The sequence below is a fragment of the Perca fluviatilis genome, chromosome 17 (genome assembly GCF_010015445.1).
Source record: "Perca fluviatilis chromosome 17, GENO_Pfluv_1.0, whole genome shotgun sequence".
NCBI classification, from domain to species: Eukaryota; Metazoa; Chordata; class Actinopteri; order Perciformes; family Percidae; genus Perca; species Perca fluviatilis.
The window spans coordinates 33707737-33731888 of NC_053128.1; the positions used below are offsets into that span (position 1 = coordinate 33707737).

Genomic DNA, 24152 nt, shown 5'->3' on the forward strand with positions numbered 1-24152 from the left:
CAGAGATTATAGAAACACGAGTATTATTGCAATTATAACTTTATATATCTGACAGCTGTTTTCTCTTTTATATTGTTCTTCTTTACATACATACACACACACACACACGCATGAATATAAATGTTTTAATAACAAACAACTTTAAAGGCAGAGCACAAATTCAGTTGCTTATTTTGAGCATGAATCCAAAAGAAGTTGAACTTTCGCGTACAAAATTAATCGGATAATCGAGCGAAGGCCTGTTGTTATATATAAAAGCATAACAAATAAACTTAAATGAGAATTTTATTATTTTTACGATTAAATAATAAAATGGCTCTTTTAGACTTTCCAAATGTCACCAACTGAATCAAACCAGTGTTTATTCTGCCACTGTGTGGACTAAATGGTACATTACATACACACACACACACACACACACACACACACACACACACACACACACACACACACACACACACACACACACACACACACACACACACACACCTGCCTTTTTTTGGCCACAATAACTATTTGCATGAATGAAATAAAACTAAAACGGAAATAAATTAGAATGGAAATAAAATAGTGTTTTAATGTAATTATATATCTGACACCTTTTTTTTCTTTTATATTGTTCTTCTTTACACACACACACACACATGTGCAAATGGCAATAATCAGTGTGGAGCAACAGTGAAACAGACTGGTCCTCTCTCTCTCTCTCTCTCTCTCTCTAGTCTCTCTGTCTCTCTGTCTGTCTCTCTGTCTGTCTGTCTGTCTGTCTGTCTGTTGTCTTGTATTGCACTAGTGCAACTTGAACAAACATGTTATTTAAATAGGTTCCACCTGTATATACGTTATTTACTGTTATTATCTATCTGTCTCTCTCTCTCTCTCTTTCTATCTATCTATCTATCTATCTATCTTCCTCTCTCTATATCTATCTCTCTCTCTCTCTCTCTCTCTCTCTCTCTCTCTCTTCTCTCTCTCTCTCTCTCTCTCTCTATCCGTCCTCCCGGGGTCACACAGCCTCATCACATAACTCCCCTTCCTTCTCCTCTCCACCCTTCCTGCCTTTCCTCCTCACTTCCTCCTCCCTCCCTCTCTTCCTCCGCCTCCCCTCCGCCTCCCCTCCTTCCACCTTCCTCCTGCAGGAGAGCGTCACCGTCAGTCTCTGGATGAATTCCGGCTGATTTCCTCGGGCACCCTGTGATTTTATTCCCCGCTGTTTTGGAGGTAAGCCGCTTCTTTTCCTCCACATTACAATACAGAAAATAAACAGACTATTCACGGAGCGGATCCCGTGTGTTTGCCGAGTCTTACACGGAACATACGTGCTGTGTTTTTATCGTGTTGCTGCAGACGCACTTGTCCCCTCGCCCCCTCCATCCCTCCCTCCTTTCCTCCCTCCTTTCCCTCCCATCATCCGCGTTATGAAGCCTGAAGGACGCGTGCGATGCTGTTTTTAAACGTCGAAGGATCATTTCGGACCTTTTTTTCTCTCAAAATCAGCTGGATAAAATCAAAATAAATAGGGCAGTTTGTTTTAATATTTCATCATGTTTTTAGCAGCGTAGGCCTCACAGCTTCTGCTTGCATCGCAACACAGATAATCATAATAAACACTGTTTTATTCTGATAATTAGACAGATATAAACAGATATGAGGCTCCTAATTGGCTCCAGTGTACATACAATCATGTGAATTGTGATTTTCAAGCTAAAACGGTCAATATAAGTCTTCACATCGCAAGGAAAGGTCTTTAAATTGTATATTTTGTCCTGGCTAAATGTCCCAAAAACCTCCAATATATTCAGATTTTTGTCCGCAGACAAATATGAGACATTGAGGAAGGTAGAACTAGCAAAATATTTGCTATTTTAAGGGTTCAAAACTTAAATATATTTAGTTTACTGTCATTAAAAAAATATATTCAACTTACAGTGATAAAAATACTTCAGCAGACCAATCTGAGACATTTAAGAAGGTAGAACTAGCAAATATTTGCTATTTTTAGGGTTCAAAACCCAAATATATTCAGTTTATATTCAGTTTACTGTCAGAAAACATTCCTCAGATCCAAGTTAATGTCTTAAGATTTTATATGTTGTTGACTAAAAGCCCCCAAAATCCAAATATATTCAACTTACAGCGTTAAAGACAAATCTGGGACATTTAGGAAGGCGGGACTAGCAAATATTTGTTATTTTTAAGGCTGTTATAATGCGTTTTGGCAGTGTCTCAGAGCCTTTGGTTCAAAATCTCAAATATATTCAGTTTACTGTCATAAAAACACAAAGAAAACAAGAAAATATTCACATTTGAGAACATGGAATCAGTGAAATTGTAAAATTGTTGCTATAAGAAAAGCCTGAAACATTCAATCAATAATAATAAATGAAATGTTTTTGTCTGTCAATCAACTGATCGATTCATCTAAAGTCTTTTCCCAGAACATTTATCACCAAAATTTATAATCAACTACCGTATTTATTTATTTTAAGTCGCACTTTTTTTCATAGTTTGGCTGGTCCTGCTGGTCCTGCTGGTCCTGCGACCTATAGTCAGGTGCGACATATATATCAAAATATATTAGGGCTGTCAAACGATAAAATCTTTTCTTAAACCGCGATTAATCACATGTTATATCACATTAAAATTCTATTATTTTGCATTACAGAACAGTTTTTAAATACATAACAATGGAAAGTAGTTCTTACCAGTGTATCTTGATTGGGAATCAAATGAATGCAAAGAAAGTGACTTTATGAACTCGACTTTAAGATTTGTATTTGTTTATTATTTCACCCATTTCACAAGAGGTGTAGAAATGTTTTGGGATTTGCTTTCATCCACAGGTCAGCGAGTAGCAACAGTGCTTTGCCTGAGCCCGCTAGCATCAACCTGAGTCACGTTAACTGTACTACTATGCTTAGCTCGTAGGTGGTAGCTCAAGCTGCTTCGGTGATATTTTAATTCGGCTTTACACAATGTGCATATGGCTTTCGACTTGTCTACCGAGCCGTCCGGGAGTTTTGGAAAATAAAAAGCGCCGTTCAGAGTTGCGTTGCTGCTGCATTTCTCCATCATGGCTGCAGCCTGCAGCAGGAGGATGTGTTAGGAGGAAGTATGGCAGCTTGATGATAAAGTAAAGGTGTGGCAAGAGGCCGTAGATTCTAGTGATTTTAGAACAGCTAAGGGGCGTAGTTAGGCACGACGCGAAGCCGAGTCAAGTGTAAAATAAATTAATAAATGGTGGCATGCGATTAAAAGCAAATTAACACTGGCTGCGTGGCGTGTCCGTTCATATTTCGGATCCCATGGTAACAGGATAGGGCTTACACACTGCCTATACGTCTCAGAAAACGCGTGCATGCTAGAAATAAGACTGACGCCTATTCGTCACGCGACACGCAAGCGTGTTGGAAGCGTTTCCAGACAAAATAAAATAGGAAAAGATGTTTATATGTCATTTAGACACAAATACATATTAATAAATGACATGTTGATGTTTGAAAGTCTCGAGGTTTTGATATAAATGTAATAAAAAAATAGATTATCTAATATGTCACCTGTCAACACAGAAGGAAATATTCTGGAGCCTATTTTGCCGTCAATACTGCCGATGTTGTCTTTGCTGTAATCAGATCAGTTTATATTTACGTTTATGTTTATGGGAAACATAAATGTGTACAGACAAGGCTAGCAGCAGCAGCAGCAGCGCCGCGTCAGACACCTTTCTGGTGTGCAAAGACGTAGAAAACGCCACGCAGCTGAAACGCAACAGAAACGCCACGCTCACACCACGCAGCCAGTGTGTAACCGGCCTTAGTCGCAACGCAATTAACGCATAAATGCTGACAGCCCTAAAATATATATAATTTAAGATGTGTTTAAATGTTAATTCATACTGACTGACATGGCTTACCGGTAACTTGATTGTTGGACTCACTGGCTTGTTGTGTTAATATGGCCTATCCAGCCTCCCAGGTATGTTCTGTGTGCTATTGTGTAGCTGAATAACTGTTAATGTGTTACGTTAACACACCGGACACCTATTCGGCTGGTTGTTCTGCGTGTTGTTGTGTAGTTGAATAACTTGCCTTTCCACATTAAATGTCTGTTCTTGGTCTTTTTTTTATTTATTTAGTGAAATACATTTCTAAATAAATGCGACTTATAGTCCAGTGCGACTTATAGTCCGGAAAATACGCTAATCGTCTGTTACTGATCTGGTGTCAGGTTCTTTTGGGAGGGTTGATCTGATCTTGATTTAAATGGTCCTTCAATGTGTACAGGCTGTATACATCTTAACATGTGCACGCTTGTGGTTTGATTTTATATCCTAACCACACAACAAACTGACATAACATTAAGACAATCTTAAATGTCAGGAGAGAGACGCGCGGCTGGCACTTCTTGAATAAATAATACAACTTTTAAAAAACGGATACGAAGGGAAGGTTCATCTGAGGACATTTGATGGTTAGATTATAGTAGGAAGAGGGAGGGAAGGTGAAGCTCCCCGGCTGTGTTTGGTTGATTCTCGGGAGGGAGGGGTGTGGCGGTAACCGCAGCAATAAGACCGGGGATATTTTTTACAGTTTTGACTTTTCTGTCTGTATCTTGGAGCTCTTTTAAAGGGGATAGTTTCTCCTTTTCTGTTTTTGCTGTCATATATACAATGTTATAATGTTGGATTTTCATGTTTAAATAATGGGGTAAACTTATTTTAGACAAATTCATATGAGCTAAAACGTTCAGATTTCCAACTATTCTGAATGCTCCGGTTTCAACAGTTTTTTCTACTCTCGGCTAAGTCTTGCGCCACTCTAAGCCGGCCTTCTCTGATTGGTCATCTGCTCCAGGCAGGCAGGATTGGAGTGTTTTTTTTATTAAAAAGGTGTTAACATTGTCCCGTGTAACTACATGCTAACGGTAGTAAACAATTGCTGCGTTCCAGACACAATTTTTAGCCCATAAGTTACAACTTCAAGTCACGACTTGGTAGCGTTCCAGACAAAAGTCACGACAAACCCTTCTAGCTAGCGTTAGCTAGCATTAGCTAACGGCTACCTAACGTTGACATTAGCTAGCGCTAGCTGATACTAGCGATTTCTAGTCAGCGACATATTTTGGGCTTCATTTAACAAACCTGTAGTAGTACACAATCGTATGTGTATTGTTTTGATTACAATGTGCAGAATTACTTGACGTTGCCTATTTATGTCTATTTATTTCAATTTCTCACCGTTAATCACCGGCGTCTGAACAGCATCAACAAGGGTCGCCATTGTTGTTTATGTGTGTGTGACGTCAAAACCTGTAACTGAAGCCTTTATTGGTGATTTTTCACGGTACAAATCCTGCTATATACTTGTATATACTACTACGTTGCAGTAGCTCAGCTTCAACCAGTGAAACACGGAGCGGAGGCTCCAGAGTTTCCAGGAAGCACGCTGGCCAATCAGAGCAGACTGGGCTTTTTCGGGAGGAGGGGTTAAAGAGACTGGCGCTCTGTATGATACAGAGCGTGATACAGGTGCAGCAGTCATGGGCAGTGTGAGAAAAATGGTGTTTTTTTTTTTACATTAATGCATGTAAACATGTTCTAGTACGAACACAAAAGCCCATATTTTACCCCATAGTCTGGGTTAGTTGTACCAAACCCTGGGGGGAAATGTCGGAAAAAGTGGAAAAGAATTACAAAAAACAAGCGACAAAAACGTCGGATAAAAACGGCAAAACAGCGACAAAAATGTCGGAAAAAAATAACAAAAATGTTTTAAAAAATATGCCACGCATTAACCAATGATGAAAATAATCTTTTGTCTTTACACAAACTAAGAGAATATTAGTGTAGACATTAAACCGTCCTGTGTGATTTTGGACGTTTGCCTGGCATGGCCATATCTACCATTGAGGATTATTCCCCTCCCTCCTCCCAATAACAAAAAAAAAAGTGATTTAAATGGTAACTACCGTTTTTTTCAACCTGTAAAAAAAGTTCTGTTTTTGCTGCTGACAGGCTCAGATTAATAATAATAAATTTAATTTGTATAGCGCTTTTCATGGACATGGTGTCTGACAACATTATGGGAATGATTTCTAAGGAGGTCGACCTTTCCGTTAAAGCGTAAGATCCTTTTTTTAAACGTCAAAACATCTGCAAAGTTGCGTTCGCTAAACCCACCAGACTCCATGTAAATAATCAGTAATTTTAGCATTTTAAAATACACTTCATTCAGAGTCGACAGAAACAAAAATCACACTATGAAAAGCCATTTTGGGTCGTCTTTTCACTTTTCCAACCATCACAACTCTAGTTTTGGTTGAAATAAACACATAGTTTACTGATTTACATGTTAAAATATGTTGGCTCTATACACGCTAAAATTACTGCTTTTTATATGGAGTCTGGTGCGTTTAGCGCTAGCGACTTAAGAGCTGTTTCTGGTTAAACAGAAAGGTCTTAAATAGGTTTTAAAAGGTCTTATCTCTGTAGGGATCCTTTCCATAATGTTGTCAGACACTTAGAATAATAATCTGAGTCCGTCAGCGGCAACAACAGAACTTTTAGTGGACGCTTACTGACGAGGCACATTTGCCCCATAAAACATTTGGACCTCAGTATTGCTAAAATCCTGGATACGGGCCTGCCTGAGGATGTGTGTTTAATTGATGTGTGTGTGGCACATTTGTCCGCACGCACGCACGCACACACACATACATACACACACACACACACAGACACAGACACATGCTGAGAGTCTCTGGCAGTTAAAAGCTCTGAGTGATAAGAAGACTATCGGACACAGAAAGCACTCAGACTGCTGCCGGTCACATGATGGATGATGGACCCGTCCATCCCCAGAGACTCAGAGACAGGCAGCTAATTCACTAATACACCCATGGAAAGAAGTATTCACATCCTTTACTTCAGTTAAAGTACTAACACCACACTATAAAAATATTGAGTGAGAATGTGTTGGGGATTTTGGTTAATACATTTTTTTTGGACGTTGGGACCGTGGGATATTGAGTGCTTTGATTGTTTTGCATATATAAATATATGACCATTTGATTTGGCCCTTGAATTGCGCATTTGTGTCGATTTTTTTGCTGGGTTTAACTTTAAAGGGTCCTTCAATGTGTGCAGGCTGTACATCTTAACGTGCACGGTTGTGGTTTTATTTTATATCCTAAAATACACAAACAACTGACATAAAATTAAGACAATCTTAAATGTCAGGAGAGAGGCGCGGCTGGCACCCCTTGACTAAATAATACAACTTTTAAAAAATGTATAAGAAAGTCAAACATATGTAAAAAATATCCTCTCTCACTGATCTGGTGTTTTTTTTGGGAGGGTTGATCTGAGGACATATGATGGTTAGATTATAGTTGGAAGAGGGAGGGAAGGTGAAGCTCCCCGGCTGTGTTTGGTTGATTCTCGGGAGGGAGGGGTGTGACGGTAACCACAGCAATAACTGTTAAAGGACTGGCTGGGCGTTGGCCCGGCTGGGCGCGCAGATAAACAGCCAGCGAGGAGACGGTAGAGGAGGGGAGGGAGGGGAAGGGTGGGATGGAGATGGAGGAAGAAGAAGAGAGAGGCAGATGAAAGAGAAGACACAAGAGGAGGGGTTTCACAGGATATCCTCCTCCTGCAGCCGAGACGTTAGCAGAGAGGCTCTCATGTTGGTTATGGTGTATTTCCTGTTAGCAGGACTACAATGCCACACATATTGTTGTAATAATAAGGTAAAAGAAGTGTCCCATAGCAGGGGTCTTACAACTGTCTTACCTATGGCCCAGTAAGCCTATGTTCAATGATTTGCTAACAATATGTTGGATTCATTTTAAGACATTTTACTTTTTGAAAAATTAATGATTTGGTGGCCCCCCCTCTGAGGACCCCCTATGGGTCCCAGACCCCCTGTTGAAGGTCTCTGCTTTAAGACATTACATTGAATTCACCCACCAAAGATGTGTTGCAATGATTTCAATCTAATGTTGATTGTTTGCAAGAGAAACTGTTGTTTAATGTGGTTTATAATTGTTAACATACAAATGTATTTTGGAAAAGATTTGGAACATTTTATCAACAGAAAGACAAGTAAGTAAGATATATATAGATAGATTATATTTTGTACTCTGTGGTCCGGACAGTTTGAAGTATATATATCGTGTAGCTCCTAATCCAACTTGGAACGTTTCACATCCACAAAGCGAAATGGACCGGATCCCAAACACTGTGCAACAGTAAACCAGTTGAACAGGGTTTGGGATCCGGTCCAGAGTGGTGATCGGCCCGCATTTTTCAGTCCGAGCCCGGCCCGCGTCCGACAGGCATTAAGATATTTATGTCCGAGCCCGACCCGAGCCCGACACAGTTAAAATCTCGTTTTTTTCTCATACTAATGACACATGTACGTTTGTTTGTGTGGAAAGCTTTTATCAAGCAACTGTAGGAAGGCAAAATATATAGGCCTTTACGACAGCAGGTTTGGTAAAAACACTACCGCTTTTGTCCAACCGGGTGCTAGAATCAACACAAACTGAAAATTACATATAGCCACTTTAAAATGTGACAACTACAGAGCAACTCTGGGTCCAGACTTTGGACTTAAAGGTACACTGTGTGGGACTTTCTCCCATCTAGCGGTGAATTTGTATTTTGCATTCAAACTAAAAGTGCTCTCTAGCACCTCGCTTTTTCAAATGCATGTAACAACTACGGTAGCCATTATGTACCAAGAAGCTACGACAACATGTCTTCCAATTTTGGCTTTTTTGGCGACGAGGATTCCTTCTCCCGTGGCTCGGCATAAGTCTGATCCTCCATTATGAACTAAAGGGCAGTTGCATGCTTTCAAATTTGCCGGGGCAGTGACAAGCGCCTCTCACTGATCTCCTTCTCCGTTTCAGCTGGTTTCAGTCCCATGACGCTGGCTCTGAACGAAAGCGCGTTGTGGATTAGCTAGACAGGTCGGCTAGTGCTTTATGTCCCTCTCAGCGATTAGAGTTTTTCAAAATGGTGGAACAACATGGAAGCCTCCTTGGACTTGCCCGTCCAATGTAAATACAGATAAGAAATTCTTCGCGTACGAGGATAAGTCAGATCATTGGCAGAGGTAATTTTACACCAATGAGCAGGGGTGTCGGACTGTGGGGAAAAAGGGGACTGAGTACCCAGGGCCCTCATGTGAGGAGGGCCCAAAAAGATGCTAGAATGAATATCTGTGGATGCGGGAAAGGGCCCATAGAAAATGCCTTTCTACAGGGCCCAGAATGTTGTGCTACGCCCCTGCCATATTTATGAATGAAGACTAATTGAATGATTTGAGCTAATAAACTACTTAAAACACTACACAGCATACCTTTAAACGTGGCTGGTGCATCTGCTGTCTGCCATCCCGTTGGAAACCTCCTCCTCTTTTGGGGTACAATGGTTCTGGAGAAAGCTACAAGCACCCATATCAATTCCTCTCCTGTGTCCTCTGTCCGTCCCGCGAGGACGCTTTGATAACCTGAATCTGAGTCATCGTGTTGTTTTTACATTCAGGCTCCTTGTCTCCGCCAGTCCGGCCTTCACCCCGAGGGACGCGATGTCTCCGTGCGTGTGAAACAGGATCTGTTGTTTTGTTCTGAAAGCAACTCAAAAAAAAAGGAAAGACGATCCATTAGCTTCTCTCAACAGTCCAGCTGTGATTACAGTTACAGAAAATTCACGTTATTTGTCAGTTAAATGGAAAAAATGCTCAACTCATCACAGCTTTGTCAAAGTATGAATAAACTGGGAAGCTGCTGAGGTATTACTGGACTAATCTAACATACATCTTTTTGACTTTTTAAAGGTCCCATATTGTAATTAAGTAAAGGTACTTTGTTGTCACATACACATACATGTAGTGAAATTCATTCTCTGTATTTAACCCATCCCTTCAAGGGAGCAGTGGGCAGCCAATCACAGCTCCAGATCTGATCCAGAGCCTTGCTCAAGGGCACTGACTGGAGAACCTAGTACATGTTTTTGATGCCCATGTCTTTTTAAGTAAAAGCGCTTGCAGTTGCAGCAGAGGTGTTATATAAATATTGTGAAAATATCAAAACACTCCAATCCACAGATACATGCACACAGGTCGTATTCAGAAACCATGACAAGGCTTATACATAACGCGCCACTTTTAAGGACAATTTAAGCGTCACATCGCTCATTTTTTCGGGTCGGCAGCTTATAAAAACTTAAGTTCTGTGTTCTTTTACGTTGTTGGTAGCGAATATCACCACACAGCAGCTTTTAGGCACGTTTCTGTTGGTTGTTAGCAGACGAAATGGACAAGGAGGAAACCTTAGACTTAGAAAACTTTAATGTCCCCGAGAGGCAATTTGTTGTACAGTAAAGTAATTTGTTAGCTGATTATACTGAAGTAATTTGGCCTCTTTCATTAAAGCTACATTGTGTAAGAATAACTCCCATCTAGCGTTTAGATCACATATCGCAATCAACTCTCTCTCGCCACGCAGTACTGCAGCTACGGTAGCCTTCACGCTTCAAAAAGTGAAGGAGTACAAAAGGCCTTCTATCAGCCGTCATTGTAGGAGTTCAGGCGTTCTCTTAATACATCCGTGAGTTCATGTCGGAGAGTGGCGCGGACACCACCAGCGGGCAGCGGGAAGCGACGATACCCATTAGCAGCAGCTGTGAGTCGAAAACGCGAAAGGCGGAGCAGTATGTCCTGTATGTCCCTTACCAGCTAACATATTTCAAGATGGAGCATGAATATGGAGCGTCTACCCCAGTTCATGCAAACGCAAATGTTAAATTCCAAGCTAATAGGAATACTTGAAATTGATGGTGGTGGTCAATATTCATGAGAAAGGACAAGTTGGTGAACGGGCAACACAGATTTTGATAATGAACAACTACAAACGTTACACACTGGGGCTTTAATAATTGTTCCGTGCCCTCAAATCTCCTTTTTGCTTTATTTGTAAATGAACTGAATGTGCAGACTTTAAAACTTTAAACGATCACTGACATTTGAATTCAAAGTATGGAACAGCTTTTTGTTTCAGGTTGTGCAGTGTCGTCGTTTTAAAGCTGTTCTACTCTTGCAGTCCAAGAAACTTAGGATACAAAATACTATGTCTTATCACTGTATATGACTGTGGTGCAGCAGTAAAGCAGTTATCAGAGTGGGTGAGGGGGTCTAAAATCAACCTTCACGCAATACAAGTCAACGGAGAGCAGAGAGTTGTTTCCCCTGCCGATGGGGGCGGGACTTAACTGCGCTCTGTCTCTATTGTCACGTTAGCAAACAAGCTAACAAGCTATTTATCTGCCAAAAAGTTTGAAAAAAGTCCTCAACAAATGCAGTATTTCCTCCCGTTTGAGTAATGTTTGTGAAAAACTACAGTGACCTAGCCTAGAAATCTCAGATTGAGCCCTGCCAATGGTGAGTTCCCAGACCCAACATCTTGACGTGGGTCTGGCTTGTCAGGCTAACAGTGACCAGCTGTTTTAGGAAAATGCTGAACATTTTGTAGCGTGGTTTCGTCTTTTAAAATGCCTGCTGAAAAAAATGTTGTGCAGCGGAAATTAAATTTCATTACTTTGCTTTTTCGATGAGTCATTCCCAAACTCGTTCATAAAATGTCAGCCTGTGATAAGATGCTGTGTAATGGCTAATGCATTAGCTGATTGATTCTCTCTCTCTCTCTCTCTCTCTCTCTCTCTCTCTCTCTCTCTCGTTTCTGTTCCAGCTGGTTAAAACCAAACAGGAAGAAGGTTTCTCTCCAGTCATGCAGAAGGTAATCAATCAACTTCTTAGAGACTCATAAATGGCAATTTTTTTAAACTGTGTTGTTCAGAATCAGAGGTAACGGCACCGTAACTTACCGTATACAGCAAGCTAATCTTCAACAGCATTAGCTTACTAGCATGTTAGAAAGCTAAACTGCTTTCAAAACATATTCATAAGATACTGTAGAAAAGATATTTTCCAGTATTTTTGAACCTGTGTTCACTCAGAATGAAAGGTAACGTTGCAGTAACTTCAACGACTAACGCGTATCACCGTAAACAGAAAGCTAATCTTTAAAGCACATTTGCTTACTAACATATGTATGAATTACTTTTAAGGCTATACCGAATCAGATTTTTTCGATTTTAATTGGATTTGTTTGTTCAATACAAATATTTGACTATTTGTTCCTCTGTTTATTATTATTAGATTATTTTTTGCTTAAAAAAATAGTCATAAAAATGTAAATATAACAAGTACTTTCTGGTATGTTTTAACTCTTTTCTATTCAGGATAATAATGTAACAGCACCGTCATTTTAACATTGTAAACACGAGCCCATTTGAAGGCAGCATCAAATTAGAGATGCCTCCGCTACTAGAGTACTGGAGTTCATGCACCGATCCGATACAGTGTAATTTAGCCCTGAAGAAAATCTACTTTAATGTATGTTTCTTTTTCTGTTATGAATCACTGTCTATCTGGATGGTAAAAGAAAGTTCTGTGGCATTCATTGTTTGCGTTTTTTCATGTTTAACACTCGTATTGGATCGGTACTCAATATCTGCTCGCAGCTTTACTACAGGACACGCTACAGCAGCAACGGCTCTGTTAGATAGTTAATGTCCCCGAGGAGCTCACTGTTTGGATTTTTATCATTTCGGGGGGCTGGGGAGTCACACGATTTTTTATTTAACCTTTATTTAACCAGGTTAGTCTCATTGAGATATAAAATCTCTTTTTCAAGAGAGACCTGGCCAAGATAGCAGAACAAGTTACATATAAAAACTATTTACAATCACAAAACAATCACAAAAGAGGCAAAGACATCTCATGTGCATTTAAATTAAATAAAAGTACCATAAGTTAAAACATTTGCACGTGTGGATGGACTCATGTTTTATGGTTTTAACATAACCTTTAAAATCATTTAAGGACATTAGACACTGTAGTTTGAGTGTTTTCTGTGCAGCAAACATTAAAACCTTTTTAAAACAACTCTGTCCGGGCTTGAGGTACATTCAATGAAATAGTGTTCAGCAACGGCTCTGTTAGATAGTTAATCTCCCCGAGGAGCTCACCGTTTGGATTTTTATCATTTAGTGGGGCTGGGGGAGTCACACGATGAAGTCAGCACAAAGAATCCCTGAATATCAGCCCATGAAATCACCTTGTTATGATGGATCTCAGGTTAATATAGAGGTCAAGTTTGTTGTTCTTTGTTTCTATTGTCTCCTGAAAGAGGAACTTGTATCTTGCATTAAAGGAATTGTAGTCTCGCAATCCACACAGATGCATTCTGGGATAGGACAAAATAACAGGCTCTGGGTTGTTTGCATTTCTTTAAACCAATCACAACGGTCTTGGGCGGCATTAAGCTCCGGACGCATCGACAGTGGCTCTGCAGAATAGTCTCAGGAAGGAACTGGTTTTGGTGAAACATTTGCACCCAGCAAAAGAAAACGCCACATACAATATTAAATGAAGTTAACTGTTGACACAATACAGTAACGTGAGATATTTAAATCGATACGCATGTTCAGGTAATGATATCGGTAAGGAAATATTGGTATCGCAACATCTCTACATAAGACCTACGTTGTAAAAAAAAAACTGGAATGATTTCAGCTCCGAAATGTTTCTGACGGTGTTCCAGGTGGAGGGACGGTTAACCCCGGTCAACCTGCCTTCTTCCAGGGGCCCGAGCACCCCAGGGTCTCCCGCCACCGGCATCACGGTAACAACACACTCTTACACCGAACAAAATTATGACATTATAACACTTGAGTTTTTGCCCCCATTTTTCATGAGCTGAACTCAAAGATCTAAGACTTGTTCTACGTACACAAAAGGCCGATTTCTCTCACATATTGTTCACCGATCTGTCTAAATCTGTGTTAGTGAGCACTTCTCCTTGGCCGAGATAATCCATCCACCTCACAGGTGTGGCATATCAAGATGCTGAATAGACAGCATGATTATTGCACAGTTGTGACTTAGGCTGGACACAATGAAAGGCCACTCTGAAATGTGCAGTTTTACTGGGGGTCTGAAAACCAGTCAGTATCTGGTGTTTGTGAACAATATTTGAGAGAAATAAGCCTTTTGTGTACATAGAAAAGTATTATATCTTTGAGTTCAGCTTATGAACAATGGGGGCAAAAACAAAAGTGTTTATAATTTTGTTCAGTATATTTAGAGAGCTCAACAGTGTGGTTCCGGAAGTAAAATTCCCGTTCAACTTCTCCGTAAGGATTTAGATTATCAGCCATAATGACTAAACCAATCCGAGGCAGACTGACTCTGAGCTACAAGGTTGTGAAACGAAGGTTTGATTTGCGATGTCATGGAAAAAAAAACACATGACCATCTTTGATTGGTCCAACTCGCTGTTTCCATGGAAATGTTTACCGTACCCGCGAACGGCTAGAGGGAGCTGCTACCACTGAAGTCTTTGATTGTTTCTGTACACAGTCTTGTTTCTTTGCCATTTTTGACGTTTTATACTGTATATATTTTTTGCATCGAATCAAATGTTTAATGTTTAAAACAAAGATGGTGGCCGGGCCACCGTGGCCCGCCGGCTACTTGGACAGGAAATTGTTTCTAGAGTTACTGTCTGTAAATGTCTTAAACTGATGCTTTCCTGTGGTGTGCCTCAGGGTTCTGTGTTCAGCCCATATTATTTGCATTGTACATGCTTCTACAGGAGCTGAAACCTTCGTTTTTTTTCTTTTTAGCAGAATCAAATGTTTTATGGTCCTGATTCACCTCGTAGCTGGTTGGCTCGGTTCCAGACTCAAAACTCTTTCTATCAGCATTCAACGTGACATCATGACTTCACATAAACATACACGCCCACTTTCTTAAGCCAATTGGCGTGTTATCTGGATGCATTTTGAGCACCGTATACAGCGGACAGGTTGGATTTAGTACAAAAATTATGGGACGGTTGGATTTAGGAAACGTGACACGTGGGACCCGATCCCCGGTCTCCTGGGTGAAAGTCCTGTGTTTGACTCATCCTCCCCTCCCCCCCGACCAACCTCCCTTCGCAGATTTTCGCCCTTTCATACTACTCGCTACGGCGTAAATTCACACGCAAACTCAAGGTAGTGTAAGTCAATGGAGGCCAAACGGCGTTGATAAACACGCTAAAAATCGAGTATGCGTCTTGACAACACGGCAATAATGGCATACGAATTGGCGTGTCATTCATTCGCAACTTCATGAGATCAGTCTGCAGCATTTAATGAAACAACAACGGAGATATTGAACTGGGACAAACACTTCTGGAACCAGAGATGTTGGCGCTCACTATTGAGCTCAATTCCCAGGATCCAAAATTTAGGGTCCTTAATTGTGCACAAGACAAATTGCTAGTGAATGTTCAAATTTTAACAGCCACTCAATAGATAACCATAGTTTTTTGGGCTGGTGAGTGAAGCAAATCTACAAGCCACTTGCATGTTTTACCAGCATTTGGATTAGATAGTGCTAATTTTGGACCCTGTATGCAGTATACCAGCTCAAAGACACTTCTCAGTCTCCACACACAAACACTCTCAAAACTCTCCACATCACGTCGCCTGTGTGTGGTGCGTCCAGGCCCGAGTGAACGACCACGTGGTGGGCTACAGAGACCTGGCAGCGCTGCCCCGAGACAAAGCCATCCTGCAGGTGGAGAGACCCGACCTGATGTCGTACCAACCACACCTCACCTTCTCCCCACTCGACGCTCCACCCAGAGAAGTACACAAACACTCACGTTACATATATTCTCGCATTGCCAGCTCTATCTCAACAGAGCCGCAGAGTAAGGTCTGGCTACTACCACAGATGCATTTTGGGATAGGAGAAAATAACAGGCTCTGGGTTGTTTGCATTTCTTTAAACCAATCACAACGGTCTTGGCCGGCGCTAAGCTCTGGACGCAGCAACCGTGGCTCTGCAGAATAGTCTCGGGAAGGAACTTGTTTTGGTGGAACATTTGCACCCTGCAAAAGAAAACTCCACATCCAATATTAAATTAACTGTTGACACAATACAGTAACGTGAGCTATTTAAATGAGCGGATACATGGTTAAACCTCATTGGCTCTTACCAGTGTATCTCTGTGTGCACTTCATCCACAGCAATCCCACCAATCGGTCCCAAAACATCCCAGTTAGAGGAAATGCCCTAAACATATTCTTTGTAAATCTTTATAATCATTCCCCAAAAGAATCCACCATCCACATCTTCTTCAAAACATTTTATATATTTTCAGCGTGTAAGTCACAGAGGTAAACATCTGTTTCTGTAAAAGATAATTAACTGGCGATGTTTGAAAACCCCAGAAGACCATCAAGAAACGCTTGTTCTGAAGGTATTTCCAGAATCCTCAAACACTCCTCTAACTATATTTTGTCCTCTGCCCGATTAAAACTATTTTAGTTTTTCAAGTTATAAAAATATGACAAAAAAAGGTAATTTTATAGTGTCAAAAAAGTCACAAATAAGTTATAATATAGTGTCGAAAAAAGTCACAAAGAAGTTATAATATAGTGTCAAAAAAAGTCACAAAGAAGTTATAATATAGTGTTGAAAAAAGTCATAGTATTAAACGGCTACTTGGACAGGAAATAGTTTCTGCAGTTTATGTCTGTAAATGTCTGAATCTGTTGCTCTTTCCTGTGGTGTGCCTCAGGGTTCTGTGTTCGGTCCTATATGATTTGTATCGTACATGCTTCGCCTTTGGTTGATTTCACTCTTGTGAAGCACTTTGTAACTTTGTTCTGTAAAAGGTGCTACATTAAATAAAGTTGTTGTTGTTGTTGTTGTTGTTGTTATTATTATTATTATTATTATTATTATTATTATTATTATTATTATTATTATTATCGTTATTATTATTATTATAACTGCTCCCTGCCTTTGTAGAACATAATAGTCTGTCATTGTACATGTACAACGAAATTGAAGCAGTCCTTTCATTGCCAAAGCATCAGTAAAAGGGCAAAGTAGGTAAATAAGTAAATAAATATATGTTATATATGTGTATATATATGTTATATATATATGTGTATATATATATATATATATATATATATATATATATATATATAGGGGGTAGGGTATTTGTTGAAAAGGAAAGGCACAAAACACAGGCATACCACAAAACAAGACATTCGCTGCACGATTCATCCTTCAACTCAAAACTCGAGTGGATAAAAACAGTTTTTTAGTCTGTTTTTTTGTGTTTTCATTGTCCTGTGATGTCGGCCCGAGTGTGGGCAGCAGTAGGACTGAGTAGTTTTATGATTTTGAGTGCTAATGTGTCGTTGTTGTGTTTCTGTGATCTGCAGCGATCTCTGTCTCCTCCGCCTACGTCTTCCACCAGGTCTCCTGAGGTAAGAGCTGCTTTCAACTGCTTCAGTTTTGAACTGAAATTAACGTATGTTTGTCTAATTCAGGGGTCTGCAACCTGCGGCCCTTTATCCCATCTTCAGTGGCTCCCTGTGGCTTTGATGAAAACGTTATATGTAAATAAGTAACGGTCATATTTAAACATTTTAGTTTTCATTTGAAAGTGATTCCATTTTACATAAAATTTTAGTTTTTTCATTGTTCTTTTAAACAGCACCTTAGTGCTTTTTTGTGCAGCACTTTGGTCAGCTTAAAGCCGCCTACACATGATAAGCAATTTGCTCTCTGCGCACTGCTAGGTAGGGCGCAGTGGTGTGTAGAGGTGTTGAAATTAATCAAATAATCGATGCATTGAATTGTGGACGATGCTGCATCGATAATCGGCAGGCTTGTAATCGATTATTTCCGTTTACAATTTAATGTAGGCCTGACAACATTTCTGTTTACATATTCTGGTATGTTTTGCACATTCAGGAAGTGCAATGTGCTCAGTGCTGTATAGTTTTATGTATCTAATTTATTTAGTATTAGAGCACTGCAGAATGTTTGGTTTTTGAAGCTTGAAAAGCTATGAATTAAATATCCTACATGGCTTTAATAGTAAAAATGTATTTGACACATCGTGATGCATCGAGATATCGAATCGAATTGCTGACATGATAATCGTAATCGAATCGGGAGATCAGTGAAGATTCACACCTCTACTTTGTGGTCTAGTTTTTTGTAGTGAGTATACTGTCATTTTTTCCTCCAAGCATTAGACTAGCCCATCCCAGAGCGACAACCCCATAGGTTTTTTGTAACGTTACAGCGTAAAACATCAGCCTCATCTGGCTCATTTTCTGTAGTTTCTGTAACGTTACCGTCTGCTGCCGTGTCATCCGAAGCGGCAGTATAGCTTCAGGGGCAGGCTTACCAAAACACTGAAAGAGTGTAGTTTGAGTTTGCTTTTTCGTTTCATATATCTACTTTAGTGATTAACATTTGTTAATTTCAAATATGTGCAGTGTAGTTGTTCCTAGGCAACTCGCAACACAGACGGTGAATTTATGAACGTAAGTGTGAAAGTTCTCTCACAAAACAATCATCGTTACATAATGGTACCCTCACATTTTTTTTAAGTGGGTATATGGAAATCCTTGACCTTTCGTAGTGGGTATACTCCGTATACCTGCGTATCACGTAGACTACACCGCTGGCAGGGCGCAGAGAGCAAAGCACAGCGCAGGTATTCGTCATCAAGCTATTTGATGCTGGAAGCTATTTCCCGTTGGCAGGTACCAGGTAACAAAGTGCAGTTATCTCATTGGTTGCACTTTCGAAAGGTCAGCGGCAGCTAAGTCAAAGTTTAAATAATTTGAACTTGAGCGCAGCACAAAGTGGTAAATCCGAGCGGTGCTCAACGCCAAGGGTAGCGCAGCGACTAGTTGGGCGCCACCGATCTCCTCCCCCTCCGTAGGAAATCAATGGAACGGCCGGCACAGAGCGGTTTTGCTGCCTATCATGTGTAGGTGGCTTAAGCTGTGTTTAAATGGGCTCTAGAAATAAACTTTACTTACTTAATTTCTAACTAAAATGTGCACCAGAGCCTACGAACTGTACTGTACGTCTATGGCCCGGGCGCCTTATCCTCTAAATTTTGCCGAACCATAATTGCGGGCTTGAGTTTCCGTAGACAAACTATTGATTCCAAATCTAAAAAAGTTATAGTCAAAGACCTTTCCAGAACAAGCACACGTGCTGTGTTTTATTGGGGCTAGCAGTAGCTCGGGGCTGGCAGTAGCTCAGTCAGTAGGGAGTTGGGTTGGGAACCAGAGGGTTGCTGGTTCAAGTCCTCATATGGACCAAAGTATGGTGGTAAGGACAGTTCACCTCCTGGGCACTGCCCAGGTACTCTTGAGCACACCCCCAACTGCTTGGGGCGCCTTTCCATGGGCAGCTCCCTCACCCTGACATCTCTCCATTAGTGCATGTAGAGGTACTGAGCATGTGTGTGTAATTCAGGCCTGTGTGTAATGTGTGTAATAACAAGAGAGTGAAAACATTGTAATTTACCCTTGCGGGATTAATAAAGTATACATTATTATTATTAAGCATTATTAAGTTTTTTGTCAAATATCCATAACTTCATCCTGACTTTTCTTGACTGCTGTGGTGCAGAAGTAAAGCCGCAAGATTTAATGTAGACTAGAGTTTAAACAAGCAATGTGTGTTTGAATTAAACACATGAATTAGCGGTTAGTGCACCGTGCACTGTAGACGAACCCTCGGTGACCCATTCAGAATCGTGAGTCAGCAGCAGGTCACGATCCTGACATTTTAAAAAACAAAAACAATGGTTGGAGTCTTTGTATTCTTGTCTAGTTCTTGAGTTTCAATCGCTGCTTTGTCTTCATCACAGAGTTAAAAATGTGACATTTAATGCCTCCAGTTTTCCTGCAGCCTCTGAGAACAGAAAGCGTCTCTGTTGAGACTTCTGCAGCGGCATGTAGTTCAGTTGTCTGGAGACTGTCTTCCTCTGAGAAACGCCCCCATAAGTGGTTAGTTCCAGCATCGTTCTGACCTATATTTAGGTTTCTAGTGGCGGCGCCCTCTAGTGGCCGTAGCAGTTCTGATGGGAGCCAAGGAGGAAGTAAGTAGCTTAACCCTTGTGTGGTCCTTCGGGTCCCAGTGACCCGAAGGACCACACAAGGATTATGTACTTCCCTTTACTTTGTTGAGAATTGCTCTCTAAACCCTGTTTCTTGTAAAGTAAGTAAGTAAGTAAAGTTTATTTCTAGATCACATTTAAACACAGTTTAAGCTGACCAAAATGCTGTACAAACAAGAACTAAGGTGCTGTATTAACCCTTGTTTAGAGAGCAATTCTCAACAAAGTAAACGGAAGTACATAATCCTTGTGTTGTCAACACAAGGGTTAACACGCCAGCCCCACATCCAGATGTTGGGTCCGGGAACTCACCATTTCAAATTCCCTCTGCACCAATAGGATAGCGCTCCAACCAACCAGAGCAACGCTAGTTGATAGATTAAACTTTGAACTCCGAACACATCTTCCTTTTATTAAGAATGACTTCAGTGCCGTTCTTTGTTCTTTTCTCAAAGAAAAGCTGAACTCCAAGTCTTCCAGAGTCGCGCGCGGCCAAAGCCGATTCCAAAGACCGCTGTTCTCCAGCAGCAGCAGCAGCCATCTTCTTTGTTTTCAAGTAGCAGGGAATTCATGCGGGACCGTCGCAACTCTGCTGTCATTATGTTAAGCCCCGCCCACCGACTCTATACACGATGTGATTGGCCTGACTAAAGTTTGGTTTTTCCAGTTCGCAAACCAACGGAGAGTTGCTAGACTGACCCTGGCTGCAAATTTCATTTGCTGCCGCTAGGGGGCGTCTGGATTTCTAGGCTAGGAACAGATATCACTTCCCCTAGAGTAGTAGTTGAAAACTGGTCAATTTGACCCTAAGTCAACACAAGGGTTAACTCAGTAGTTTTGGTGTCTAGACCTAACCAAACTGGGACCGTTTCACACCTTTAATGAAGTGTTTAAAACCATGATCGTTACCTTGTCTGGTTTAGATATGAGGACTTATTTCCTGCCACCACTAGGAGATGCTAATTTGTGAAACGCTCCTCAGGGTTTTACCTTTACAAGACTAGAACAAGGCTGCTTTTTTTATTTTTTATTACAGAATTCTACCTGTCGGCTAAAGTTGCATCACCTCTAGTTCTCCACATTTTTTTAAAAGTCGTCTTGCGTTACAGTTACAGACGTAACCCTTTTCTGTGTTTGTGTTTTCCAGGTGAAGGCGCGCGGAGCAGAGAGTGAGAGTGAGAGTGGTTCTCCTGGAGGATCCACGCTGCAACTGCAGTCTGGACGCAAGATCAGCGCCAGCCAGCAGCATTTCCACAGACCGGGTAACACACACTCAACACGGCCAATCACAACGTCTGTTTCCAGGAACTTCCCGGTTATAAAACTCCTCCGTCCCGTTCTGAGACTTTTCTCTTCATGCCACTTTCTACTTCTACTCCGCTACATTTCAGAGAGAAATATTGTACTTTTTACTCCACTACATTCATCTGTTACAGCTTTAGTTACTAGTTACTTTAGTTACTCCGCTACATTCATCTGTTACAGCTTTAGTTACTAGTTACTTTAGTTACTCCACTACATTCATCTGTTCCAGCTTTAGTTACTAGTTACTTTAGTTACTCCGCTACATTCATCTGTTACAGCTTTAGTTACTAGTTACTTTAGTTACTCCGCTACATTCATCTGTTCCAGCTTTAGTTACTAGTTACTTTAGTTACTCCGCTACATTCATCTGTTCCAGCTTTAGTTACTAGTTACTTTAGTTACTCCGCTACATTCATCTGTTCCAGCTTTAGTTACTAGTTACTTTAGTTACTCCACTACATTCATCTGTTCCAGCTTTAGTTACTAGTTACTTTAGTCACCTACATATCATCTCTTCCAGCTTTAGTTACTAGTTACTTTAGTTACTCCGCTACATTCATCTGTTCCAGCTTTAGTTACTAGTTACTTTAGTTAATCCGCTACATTCATCTGTTCCAGCTTTAGTTACTAGTTACTTTAGTTACTCCGCTACATTCATCTGTTCCAGCTTTAGTTACTAGTTACTTTAGTTACTCCGCTACATTCATCTGTTCCAGCTTTAGTTACTAGTTACTTTAGTTACTCCACTACATTCATCTGTTCCAGCTTTAGTTACTAGTTACTTTAGTCACTCCGCTACATTCATCTCTTCCAGCTTTAGTTACTAGTTACTTTAGTCACTCCGCTACATTCATCTGGTACAGCTTTAGTTACTAGTTACTCCACTAGTAACTCTGTGTGTTCAGGTGCATTGTGGGCGTGCTGGTCTTACAGGGAGGTGTGTTCAGGTGCATTCTGGGAGTATTGCTATCTTGAGGCAGCGGGAAGTGATCGCGCCATTGACCAACAGAAACCTGGTCTAAAGTCAATAACGCAGCATTTCATTGTTATTTTAACAGAGCATTAGTAAAATGCTCCTAGGCTCGTACACAGCGCACACACACTATGCTTGTTACACACACAGGGACACACAGCAGCACACACACACACACACACACACACACACACACATGCAGAAGATTACAAATAAAAATATTAGGGTGTAAATCCTCCATCATAACAGCAATGCTCCAAGGTCCAAACGCGCCTGGCTTTTAAAGGGAATGGGAGATGATCTCTGATTGGTTGATTGCATGTTACGCCCAAAACACACCTCTGATTAATGAAGACACTAAGTACAACCCTTTAGAACCAGGCGCCCGGCGCACAGACCCTTTTATCAGCCGTCAAACTAGCAAAAAGTAGATTTGGACACGCCCTAAACACACCTGCACCAGGCGCTTCACACCGCACGCTTAGATCATTAAAATAGGACGCTAAGATTTCTGCACACTAAACACATGTAGTTTATAAATCTGATGTTTGATTCTACAGTAAACTAGCCGACAATATAACGGCTACAAAGTCACACTGATGATGAGACCATTAAACTTTCTAAAATGGGAGTTTCCAGTTTCTAAAACAGCCAGTTGTCAACAAGAAGTCATGTTTTGTGTTAGTGCGACATCAGACACACATACACACACACAGACACACACACACACATACACACACACACACAGACACAGACACACACACACACACACACACACACACACACACAGACAGACACATACACACACACACACACACACACACACACTCAGACACACATACGCACAGACACACACAGACACACGCAGACACACACACACACACACATACGCACACACACAGACACACGCAGACACATACACACACACACGCAGACAGACACACACACACACGCACACAGACACAGACCCACACACACACACACACACACACACACACTCAGACAGACACATACACACACACACACACACACACACACTCAGACACACATACGCACATACACACACAGACACACTCAGACACACACAGACACACACATACGCACACACACAGACACACGCAGACACATACACAGACACACGCAGACAGACACAGACACACACGCAGACACATACACACACACGCAGACAGACACAGACACACACACAGACACACGCAGACACATACACACACACACAGACACACGCAGACACATACACACGCACACACTCAGACACACAGACACACACACGCACACAGACACAGACACACACAGACACACAGACATGCTGACTCAGTCTATAAATTAATAAACTTGCATTTCTTAAAAGCCATTTACTAATTGAATAATTTAGATTGCATTTGATTTGAATTTTCAATCTAAATGTTGTCATAAATGATGCACACCAATAGGAGATGAGAATGTTTTGATGGGTGCAGCCTTGGACTTCCACACTGTGACATCTCAACTCTTTTCAGATAACGGAGCCAACATCTACAGGAAGCCTCCCATCTACAAACAAGGTGAGGTCTTCTTCACCTTCGTCGCGGCTCTTTCTGAGTTTTCTCTTCCTCGCGTGGTTAACGTTCTGCGTGTCTCCAGATGTTAAACATGTGGAGGGAACTGGCGTCATTCAGTCGGCAAAGTTTCCTGCAGCTCAGCCACCGGACCCCAACCTGCCGTCCAAGATAGAGACCGAATACTGGCCCTGCCCCCCCTCCACGGCTGCCATGGGTAACACAGACACACACACAGACACATACAC

At 41.1% G+C, this 24152-nt stretch overlaps 1 protein-coding gene across 5 annotated transcripts in view; it reads left to right on the forward strand.

The window, feature by feature from the left end:
- The first annotated feature begins 988 nt into the window (after positions 1-988).
- dmtn (dematin actin binding protein) overlaps positions 989-24152 on the forward strand; it is a 36469-nt gene continuing 13305 nt past the window's right edge. The window contains exons 1-8 of one of the 5 annotated variants that reach the window (XM_039779123.1): positions 989-1221; positions 11752-11799; positions 13669-13749; positions 15621-15764; positions 17360-17404; positions 21218-21332; positions 23866-23910; positions 23990-24121. In XM_039779123.1, coding sequence (XP_039635057.1) covers positions 11791-11799; positions 13669-13749; positions 15621-15764; positions 17360-17404; positions 21218-21332; positions 23866-23910; positions 23990-24121 — 571 coding nt within the window. In that variant the 5' untranslated portion in view covers positions 989-1221; positions 11752-11790. The remainder of the gene's footprint in view (positions 1222-11751; positions 11800-13668; positions 13750-15620; positions 15765-17359; positions 17405-21217; positions 21333-23865; positions 23911-23989; positions 24122-24152) is intronic. The other 4 variants (XR_005636627.1, XM_039779121.1, XM_039779122.1 and 1 more) reach the window with 4 other exon arrangements.